The sequence below is a fragment of the Gossypium hirsutum genome, chromosome D04 (assembly GCF_007990345.1).
Source record: "Gossypium hirsutum isolate 1008001.06 chromosome D04, Gossypium_hirsutum_v2.1, whole genome shotgun sequence".
NCBI classification, from domain to species: Eukaryota; Viridiplantae; Streptophyta; class Magnoliopsida; order Malvales; family Malvaceae; genus Gossypium; species Gossypium hirsutum.
In genome coordinates, this window is record NC_053440.1 from 36931433 (window position 1) to 36943143 (window position 11711).

At 32.7% G+C, this 11711-nt stretch overlaps 1 protein-coding gene across 1 annotated transcript; it reads left to right on the plus strand.

The window, feature by feature from the left end:
• The first annotated feature begins 212 nt into the window (after positions 1 to 212).
• Positions 213 to 2295, plus strand: LOC121216167 (cytochrome P450 94C1). The gene has a single exon (XM_041091502.1). It carries the CDS (start codon positions 532 to 534, stop codon positions 2032 to 2034), a length of 1503 nt encoding a protein of 500 aa, XP_040947436.1. The 5' UTR covers positions 213 to 531; the 3' UTR covers positions 2035 to 2295.
• The last annotated feature ends 9416 nt before the right edge of the window (positions 2296 to 11711 follow it).

The following is an 11711-nucleotide window of genomic DNA, read 5'->3' on the forward strand; positions in this document are numbered from 1 at the left end:
GCATGATCTATTTAACGGAATTAATGCCTAAATGGGTTAAACCATTTTGTACGTTTCTTTTGGCCGCGTAATCGTATTCTCTCAATTTTCAATTACTTCTATAAATTTATTAAGTAAAGATAAACTACAGTAGCAAGTTTCAGAAAAGGAAAACTATAGTAACTAAGATACCATTACTAAATATTCTCTGGAATCTGGTATTTCTTTATAAATTATTTCTGATTTTTTATTAATCAATAGTTTAATATTACAATAAGAATAAAAGCACGTGGGTTGATTGTTTACAAATTACACTACTGCAAGTCACAGATGCCACTGCCTACAGACATTGTTCTTTAGGCCACAAGGGCTTTTTCATTATTTTTTTCCCATTTAATTTCATATTTTTAAGAATATATCTTGTTATTTCTTGTCTTCGTACATTGAGAAGACAATCTGTTTGACATAAAATTTTCAGAATCTCAATACCGCTCCCCCCTTGTCTCCTTGTCCCTTCTCCCCTAATTTCTTCTTTTGTATTCATCATCTCCCATGGATCTTCAACCTTTCTTTCAACTTCTCCATGCTTCTTTTTGCTTCTTTCTCGTCACTTTCACGCTCTTGATTTCACTTTTTTGTCTCCTGTTTTGTGTTGTTAGACCAAAGCTGTGGTGCAACTGTGGGATATGCGCTGCTTATCTCACTATGAGTTGGTCCAAACAATTCGACAATCTCTGCGATTGGTACACTCACTTGCTCAAATATTCGCCAGGCAAAACCATCCACATCCATGTCCTTGGCAACACCATAACAGCCAATCCCGCCAACGTCGAATACATACTCAAAACCAGGTTCGACAATTTCCCAAAAGGGAAGCCTTTCTCCATGATCTTGGGTGACTTCCTCGGCCGTGGCATATTCAACGTAGACGGTGATTCCTGGAGGTTTCAAAAGAAGATGGCAAGCTTGGAGCTGGGCAAGCTCTCGATACGATGCTACGCATTCGATGTTATCAACTTGGAGATCAAAGACAGGCTTATACCGCTGTTATCATCCATTGCAACCGGGAAAGAACGCCCTGTCTTGGATTTACAGGACGTGTTTCGAAGGTTTTCGTTCGACAGTATCTGCCGCTTCTCCTTCGGGGTCGACCCTAGATGCCTACAGTTTTCCCTGCCCATGTCTGAATTCACTACGGCCTTTGATTTAGCCTCAAAGTTGTCAGCCGAGAGAGCCATGACTGCTTCCCCGCTGGTATGGAAGATGAAAAGGATGTTGAATTTAGGCAGCGAAAAGGAATTAAAAAAGGCTATCAAGGTTGTGGATATTTTAGCCAAAGAAGTCATAAGGCAGAGGCGGAAGATGGGGTTTTCAACCAGCAACGATCTTCTCTCCCGTTTCATATCTACCACAAACGACGAAACATACTTGAGAGACATTGTTATAAGCTTTTTATTGGCAGGCCGTGACACGGTTGCATCAGGTTTAACAAGCTTGTTTTGGCTACTCGCAAAGCATCCAAACGTGGTTTCAACGATTAGACAAGAGGCAAATCGAGTGATTGGAGAAAACCAGGAGCTTACAAGCTTGGAACAAATGGAAGACCTCCATTATCTACAAGCAACAGTGTATGAGAGCATGAGACTGTACCCTCCAATTCAATTCGATTCCAAGTTCTGCCAAGCCGACGACGTATTACCGGATGGGTCGTTGTTAAAGAGAGGAACCAGGGTTACGTACCATCCTTACGCCATGGGACGGATGGAAGAGATATGGGGTGAAGACTGCTTGGAATTCAAGCCCGAAAGGTGGGTGAAAGAGGGCGGGGTGTTCGCACCCGAGAACCCATTTAAGTACCCAGTTTTCCAGGGCGGATTCAGGGTTTGTTTGGGGAAAGAGATGGCTCTAGTGGAGCTCAAAACCGTGGCGCTCTCACTCCTCCGAACCTTCCAAATCGAATTAGCGACAGCACAACATCGGACACCACGATTCTCACCTGGCCTCACCGCAACTTTTAGTGGTGGACTCCCCGTCATGGTACTAGAAAGACAGTAACAGAAATAAATGATCCCAAAAAAGAAAGAAAGCAGTAATAGTAGCAGTAATAATTGGTGATGATATGTGACCCAGATGAGTGGATAATACTACGGTATCCGCAAAGAGATCCATCGTTAGGGGAGGGGGACTCGATGATAAAAGAGTGACGTAGGATATGATTTAATGGCCCAATGTGTGGTTACTGGTTAAAGATAAAAGCCGCGATCCCTGTTTATCAGTATTATTCCAACTCTTTATAATATGAATTTGATGATGCGACATTACATGTTTATTCCTGTACAATTTTATGGCCGTCTCTTTTTATAAATATACTGTTAAACTGATGGATTTTTTTATCCAATTCCATATTACTTCTGTTTTTTTCTTTAACCAAGAATTGAATGTAGCTTGGATTGATAAAAGATTTGGATTTTTTTCATCCACCTCACTTAATTCATTCACTTCTTTTAACTTTCATCAAAATCATATTTTTTGTCACATTGGTTAAATTTTTAATTAGGCTTAACAATTGAACTAATAGAATTATCTAACATGAGGGAAAAAGTAGTTTAGGTATCAAAATAAGAGAAAAAAGGTATAGTTTATGTATCAATTTATAAGTTAAGCTTTTTTTTAAAAAAGTTAGACTTAATAATTTGATTAACAAAAATATCAATTTGAAGAAAGAAGTAGTTTAGATATCACTTGTAATCAAATAAAAATTTTATATATCAAAATGAAGAAAATATAATATAGGCACCAATTTGTAAATTAAGATTAAAAAAATTATAAAACATGTTTAATTTACTGAAAAGATATAATTGCAGCTCATGACTACAAATCATGTTTTAACTGCTATAATTTTTGGCAGGATGTTTGGTCCTAATCACTTCATTCCAAATTTGTCAGCATTTACAACTCTCTATATTTGTGTTCAAAAACTATTTTATTTTTGGATCTTAATGGCTTTCGCTATCATAAAAATCTAAAAAAATGAAAAATGTTTTTTTTAAATGTGAGTTTTTTATGTTTATATAAATTTACTAAAAACTGCTTTAAACAAATAAACATTCAAGTTTATTTAAATTTAGACACTCATTTATTTAGATTAATTCTAAACGTGAAATAAATATATTCTAAAAAATTTATAAGATGTCACATCTTCAAGTGTTTACATCAATTGTCCCATTATCAATTTTTAACTTAAGTTTCAACGAATATTATTAAATTACCACGCCATCAACCATGTTAGTTGTCACCAGTAGCGAAACCAAATGTGAGAAATTACTTTATAAAAAAATATAAGTAGTAAATTGAGTTATTGAAAAATGACCCACTAAAATCTAAAAATCTTCAATCATTTTTGTTTTCTTTCAACTTTCATAATGTTTCTCTCACAGTTTCTCCATAATTATTTACAAGATAGACTATCAATCTTTTAATTTGGTAATAATTTTTATTTCTTTTCAAGTTTTATTGATTAATCTTTAAAAATTTTAGATTATGACTTTACTCATTATAAATTAGGATTTTTATGCAAGATTAAGTTTTACCAATGTCGTTTGAACCGGTCGGGGTAGCAGTCCGAAGAGTGACTTTATACCAGTATGGATCGGCTGAATCAGTTTTTTTTTAAAAAATTAATAAATTTTTAATCAAACTGGTTAGATTTATTGGACCGACGAATCGGTGGTCTGACTAGTTCGATCACCGGTCCAATTTTTTTAAAAAATGGGTTTTATTTATGGAATGATTTTGGGATATTGATTTTTTCATGAGATTACTATTATTTTGATTGAATTTTATTTTTAGAGAACATTAATACAAATCCTTAAAGATATTGGGGTTGATTGTCGCTATAATCTTATATTCCTTAAATATAGGTTAAAACTTAGCTTTTTTGTTTAAAATTTACTGTTGTTGGTGTGATTTTGTGCATATTGTATTTGTGTTTTACTTATTGCATTCTCATTATACTAAAAAGTACTTAAGTAGCTTTTATGTTGTGAATGGAATTATATTTTATATTACAACTATTAGCGAGAATTACAAAATGAGAATTTTGATAAAAATAGTATGCATAAAAATACTTTTTATTTATCCCTATTGATTAAAAGATTTAGCTTGTATAACTTACTATGAAAAAAATTAATTACTATTAAATGATTTTATAATATTTTTATATTTAATCATACTATACATTAATTTATATAATTTTTTTAAACATTTTAATTTTTCGAAGTTTGATCCAACAATTAAAATATTCTTACATCATTTAAAGGATGTTAGGAGCTTAAAAAAAGTTTATTTTAAGGTTTTAATATATTGCCAATTTTCTATTAAGATCTTTAGTGGTTAAAAACTTAATTGATCATTGATTTGCTCTACGAGAACATATTTACCATTTAAGCGTATTGTATTGGTATACCGGCGGAAGTTTGGGATGAAATTGTTATAGTTTGATAATGATCTAATGATCCAAATGGATGCATGCAATGTTTGGTTACACGAAGTCCAAGCTTATTATTCAGTTTGTCATCCACAAAACCTTTGTTTTTTATACATAACTACTTATTTCATACATTATTTGAGAAGTTTGTTAGACTATTTAAACGGGTTGAGAATGTAACAAAAATTACACATATTTTAGACTTGAAGGTTCGTCCAAAAACTAAGAGACTCTGAACAAAATACTAGACCTAAAAAATAGGCTTGAGTAAAATTTAAGGCTCGTTTTCTATATGGATCGAGCCTTGGGCAAGTTTTTTTACCCGAGCTTGGCCCGGCTTGAATATATTATATTATAAAAATATTATATTTATATTTATATTTATATTTATATTTATATTTATATTTATATTTAATCAATAACCCAATACCAATTAAATCCATTACCCAAAACCTAAAAAAAATAACCAACTAAATAATCCAACCCAAAATATAAATTTTAAAAGTAATATTTAATACAATAAAATATTTACTTGTGTTTTTTTAATATAAGAAAACATTTATTGTATTTATGGTAGTGTTTTTTAATATAAATACTTTTTAATGTGTTAAAAAAACTTTTATTTTTCCTTTTTTTTAGCGCATTTAGTGTATTCTTTAAAAAAATTTTAAATAATAACTAATCTAAAAAAAATCAAATATGGGAGGACTAGATCAGACCTGAATTTACTTTTCTTAAATTGGGTCAAGCTTAGGCAAAAAAGTAAGTCTATTTTTTGGGCGGGCCAGGCTCAAGCTTGAAATATTGGTCTAGAAACCTTGCATGAACCTGACCCGGCCTTGAACACCTCTAAACTGTATATATATATATTGTTCTTTTACTACATCTTACAAAATACTAATCACTCATTAAATCCGCTTATGTAGTTTAAAAACCATACAAACGATATATTAAATGATTATATATATGTGTGTGTTCTCACGAATGAAAAAAACAATTAGATAATAAGAAGAAGAAGAAAAGGGAGGGGGGATTAAACTAAAAAGAAAAAGAAAAAATATGGAAATAAATAAACCCATACAAAGTAATAAAAATGGTTTATATATATATATATATATATTCCCCTAAATTTATCTATTTGTACTTAGTTGGTACTTAACTTTTTTTAGGGTTAATATATAATTTAGTTGGTACTTGAACTTGTATTTTGTTACTCAAGTTGATATTTTTGCACTAACATCTTTAGTTTATACTAACATGACACTAATAGCCAATTCAGTGGTGCCACATGGTAACCTCCAAGTATGCCACGTGACAAACATAAATAAAAATTATTTAAATTAATAAAAAACTATAAATCTTTCTTACATAAAGGATGAACCTGAACAAAGAGTTATCTAAATACAGTTGAATTCGGACTCCCATTTGTCAAGATTCATTTCAGATGTATTTGGATAACTATTTGTTCAAGTTCATTCTTTATGTAAGAAAGATTTATACGAGACTAGGCCGATTTTTTTTAAAAATTACCAAATTGGGTCATTTTTTTGAAAAATTACGGGACTAGACCGATTTTACGAAAACGCTTCTAGCTGGAAGCATTTTCAGCGTGTTTGCATGAAAACACTTCTAGCTGGAAGTGCTTTTGCCACATAAGCTAGAAACCCTTCTAACTGGAAACGTATTTCTTGTCCCTTTTTTAAGGATAAGGTTTTGTTTTTGTGAAGTAGGATTAGGGCTTTGCTTTTTTAAAGTAAGGTTAGGTTTTGTGAATTTATGGGTTTTGTAGGGTTTTTTATATTTTTTTAAGTTTTTTATATATTCTTTTTTTATAATTTTGTGTATCTAAGGTTAATAATTATTTAATTCAATGTTTAGAAGCATCATATTTAAACCAATCATATATTTTAATTATTTTAATTGAAAAATTAAATTCGATTCATAATTGAAACTCAAACTACTCTGTAACAACTCGATTTTGGGCCTAGTCGGAACAGTGGTTTCGGGGCCACTAATTCAAAGAGAAAAAATTTAATATTCTTATATTTTTTTTGATCTACAGTTGTACAGAATGATTTTGTGAAAAATTTTGTTCAAAAATTTTGATGTTTGGGCACTCAGTTTAGTCGAAAGGGCTAAATTGTAGAAAAGTGCAAAACTTGAGTTCTACAAGCTAGAGGTGTCTAATTGCTATAAAATTTTAAATTGGAGGTTCTTATAAGGTAATTAGACCATTGGTTAATTTTTTGGACAAAAATAGACATGAAATAGGTGAAATAAAATATTTTTAAGTTAAGGGCATTTTAGTAATTTGGTGATTAAATGAATTAAAAGCCAAATTAAAAGCTAATTTTTGCTCAACTTCAACTCCTTGGCCGAATTTCACATGAGGAAGACATAGCTAGGGTTTTTCAAGCTTCCAAGCTCAACTATAAGTCTGTTTTAGCCTCGTTTTTAATGTTCTTTACATTTTTGAGATCCTTGTAGCTCGGTTTAGCTACTTCTACCATTATTTTGAGCTAGGGTTTGTGTTTAAAAATTTACCCATGGATGACTTGCATGTTTTTTGATGTTTTATGGTAGAATATGAAAGTTTAAAGTGTAATAAATAACTTTTAGTAAGTGATTTTTAGTGAAATTGCATAAAAAGACTTATTTGTAAAAGTTGTAAAATATGTGTAAAAAAGAAAAAAATGTGATTTAGTGAAAATTGTGGGCTTCTATAAGAGGGAATATGAATCGGCTAGGCTTGAGTAATGAGAAAAATGAGTACTTTTCATTTTACGAGCCTAGGGGCAAAATTATAAATATGTAAAAAGTTAGGGGCAAAAATGTCATTTTTCTATAAGGTGTTTTTGGGGCTGAATTGAAAAAATGTGTATTAAATGAGTTAAATGTGTTATTATAAATCAAGAAAGACAAGGAATTGACCTTGACCAGGGAAAAGGAAGGTTGTGGACTAAGACGCAAACATTTGATATTTTGGACCGAGGTAAGTTTGTATGTAAATAATGCATCATTTTTACTTGCGCTTTCATATTTTTGATATATTTTGTGGAATGTGGCTGAATATTTGATGTATTTGACAAAATATCGACAAGTGAGAAATTTCCCGGTTGAACCTTAAGAATATAATAGGATACAAGTGACATGTCACTAGGAACCTATGTGAAAACTATGTGAAATTGTGACTAAGTGAATCTGGGTGCTGGTCTTATAAGTTCTACCAGTGACTGGGTAATCCAGCATGTGTTGTGGATACTTGACAGCTTTTGTGAGCAGCACTGAGTAGTTATGAATGACCGACAGCTTGTGTGAGCAAACCCGCGAATGTGAATAGCTCGGGAACAAGCCTATGTGTGATAAGTGATGTGAAGTAGCTTTGGCTACAAGTGTGGCACTACGTGCAATATTTCGATGTATTCGTTAATATTTTGATGTGCTCAACGAGAAATGACTAAGTGTAAATGATTGTGACTATGTGATGAATGAGTGTAAGTACATGTGTATATATATATTCATGAGCAATGTGCTCGATATGTGATCAAATTTTGGTAAGGTCGATGTGGAGTAAGTATGACTGTGAAGAGTTGTAAATATTTGATAATTACTAGCTATTGGAATGGCTAGCTATGGACATGCTTGGTGTTATGTGTGTGTAAATGAAAGTTAATATAAAGAAAACATGAAAGAGTAAAATTAGTAATAAAATAGTTTTGGACAGCTTCCGTTGTATAAATTTGAAAAATCACCAAAAATTGTGAAAATCGAATTAGAGGTTGCATAAGAGATGAAATTAAATCTTATTGAGTCTAGTTTTAGAGAAACTGTGTAAGAAAGAAAATTTCATATTATGAGATATTTGAACTTTTATGAGACAGGGTCAGAGTGATTTCGAAATCCCCTGTTTTGACTTTGGAAACTCATTAAAACTTGTATAAAAATAATTATGGGTTATAATTTATATGTTAAAATTATTAATGAGTCTATTTTCAATAGAAACAAATGGTAACATCATCTAAATCTCGTACAATGAGATAATTAATTTTTAGTGAAGAAAGGTCGAAACTGTCAGAAAGCAGAATAGGAATGACTTTAAAGAATAAACTGTACTTATTGGCTAAACCATAAATTCTGAAAATTTTATGGTAAAAGATATGTGAGTCTAGTTTTATAAAAATTTAGTGGATCTTATTTCGGAGTTTCGTAGCTTAAGATATAAATAATTTATTGACTATGACTCGCGTAGACAGCTTGATATGAACATGAGTGAATAGTGAAACTATGTGCAAATATGATTGTATTATCTTGAGAACACATTATGAGGATTGATAAAATCATGTTAATAAATTGTTTATTATTTACATACCAACTTACTGAGCTATATGCTTACTCCCTTTTCTTTCCCTTGTCTTATAGTGTCACCAAGCTAGCTCAAGGTATGGAGATCGTCGAAGATCCATCCACACTATCAACACTCTTTTGGTATTTTGAAAGCAATATTATGAATTATGGCATGTGTAGAGGACTTGATTATTTTTTTATGTGTCATAATTGATTTGGCCTAAAATGTTGGCATATGTTATTTGATAGTTCATTTTGTATAAGGCCATTAATGTTGGCTATTATTGGTTAAGTTGTACGTTTATGATAATGCCATATTGTGTGTTGATAAATTTGGTATAAGTGTGTAGATGTTTGGATGGAAAAAGGTTTCGTAATAGCCTAACTTTCATCCACACGGCTGGCCACATGGCCATGTTCTCAAGGTGTGTGCTCCTGTTTTTCAAGAAATTTTTCAAAGTTTTCAAAAGTTCTCGGTTTGATCCCGAACCACTTTCAAAGTATGTATTGGTTCTCGTAAGCCTATATTAGGGACTTTATGATGAAATATGAAAATTTTTAATTTGGATGAAATTTCATGACTCAGTTTTGTATGATTGGTTATGTTTAAGTCCGGTAATGCCTCGTACCCTGTCCCGGCGTCTAACACGGGTAAGGGGTGTTACATACTCAATTTGATTAAATCTGAGTTTTAATTTTTTTTCAAATTATTTTGAATACAACTGAGTTTTGATCATTATTTACAATGCATTATTTTCAAACATTCAAATAGGTTTAGTGCATTATTTTTTATAGTGCATTATTTTTGAACGAGATAGGTTTAGAAAATATATCTCCGGAATCCCAGGATATTTGATGGTTGAGTGGGAAAATGTTTGGAGTTGAAATTATTACAGGGGAAACGCGCCATGTAAGATGCGTTTTCAGTGCAGTGTTAGAAAAAAGCACTGAAAGCACCTCCAACTGGACGCATTTTCAGCTGACATGGCGGGAAAGCATCCAGTTCGACACGCTTTCAGTACTTTTTCTGACAATGCACTGAAAACGCGTCCTATGTGGCACGTTTTCCCTCTAGCAATTTCACCTCCCCACTTGCCCTGGAAAATTTTCTAAATCAATTGGCATTCACCCTCAGACCTATAAAAGCAATCTATTTCAATATTGAGTGGCATAAGACATTCACAAGCAAAGAAAATTGTAAAAGGATCAGAAAAAGAGAAGTTTACACATAAGGAATAATTTAGAGCTACTACACAATTTGCATAAATTAAAGATCATTTTTGTTGTTCATATTTAATTACATAATATTTTTCTACATAATGTTTTTGTTTCAAACATGTGGAATAGGTTATTTCGTTGAAAATGAGTGAACGAATTACTGATATTGTTTATTACGACGGTGAAATGTGGACACTGAGAATGAGGTCATTTTTACTAAAGAACACAACGCAGTTGGCTTTTAACCAGAATATACAATTGCCAGAATTGTGTGGAAGAGTTAAGTAAAAAATCGTCAGATCCAACCAGATGAGAGTATTGTCACTTAAATATCAATTTTGTGCTTCGGTTGACCCTGCCAAATATGACGTATATTGACAGTGGATCATCATTTCTCGAGTTATATTTGAAGTTTGAAAAGACAAATGAAGGCCCTTGAAGGTCGATATATGTTCTAATTCGAGAGGCCAGAATGGAAGAACAAGCCGAGAGTCCAACGACACAATTGTGTGGTGGGTTCACCACTTTGTTAGAAAGTTCCCGTTATGATATCCTAGAATCATGAATGGGAAGACACTCATCTATTTCAGTCCTAGATTTCAACTGTGGAAGGTAGAACACTAAAAGTTAGGGTTTGGTGGTAACACGAAATACTAGACCCCCTACATGACACTCAGTTAGTAGTTTTGATTTAAACTTCGGTCAGCCGATGTTTAATGTTGGGAACATTTTCAGGGGAATGACATCAAGTTCTAACGGTTGGCAATCAACAAGTGATTTTGGTTGTTTCAACAACTATACAAGAAAGGATTATGTAATCCCTACAACGTCCACCGACAAGGGGAAATCCAAACTTGGAGATGTTGGTGGGGTTGAGAATGAAGAAGGCATTGAATCTGATGTCGATCCAATTCGGAGCTCGATGCCGATGGTTTAAAAATTACATTATTTTCTGAACTAGAGCTGATTTCAACTGAACTAGAAGATATAAGTTCAAACGATAAAGGTGTGAGTGAATATACCAAAGAAGAACAGGGCAACCACGTTTGAAGCAAGGACCGGGCCATACAAGTTCTTTGTTGTATTTGGGTGATTTAGAAGTGGGAAGGAGTTTTCTTCTAAAGATGGTTTTGTCTTTGCAGTAAAGCGATAAAACATCACGAATGGGGTAAACATTCACGTTGTTAAATCCCAATCTAACAAGTTTGAGGCAAAATGTGCAATACGAGATAACAGATGTGCACGAAAAATCATGGCTTCTGTTAAGAGAAAACGAGGTTGTGGACAATAAAGAAATATATCACTCCGTATACGTGTGTTACTGCGAGTACTACATCAAGATCATTTTGTATTTGGAAATTCAAATGGTCAATTTTAACGTACTCGTGTTGTTGCAAGTATTTCACAGGATCATCTGAAATTAGATTCAGAGATGATCGTGAACATAATGTACCTATGGTCAAAGCGAGTCCAGGGTTGTTGTGCGATTTTAGTGGCAAATATCCACAGCTAGTTTGATTACACGCCACCGTATCGAAAAGTATGGATCGTAAGTAGAAGGTATTGAAGAAGATGCGTAATGGGTGAGACATGTCGTACAATGAGTTATGGCAATGGTGTCGGGTTGGAGGTACGTTTCGGTTGCGAACAATCTGGAACGATACTTGGACTACCAATGACTGAT

Coding starts and splice junctions, on each gene's coding strand:
- LOC121216167 (XM_041091502.1), top strand. CDS start 532: ATGGATCTTCAACCTTTCTTTCAACTTCTCCATGCTTCTTTTTGCTTC.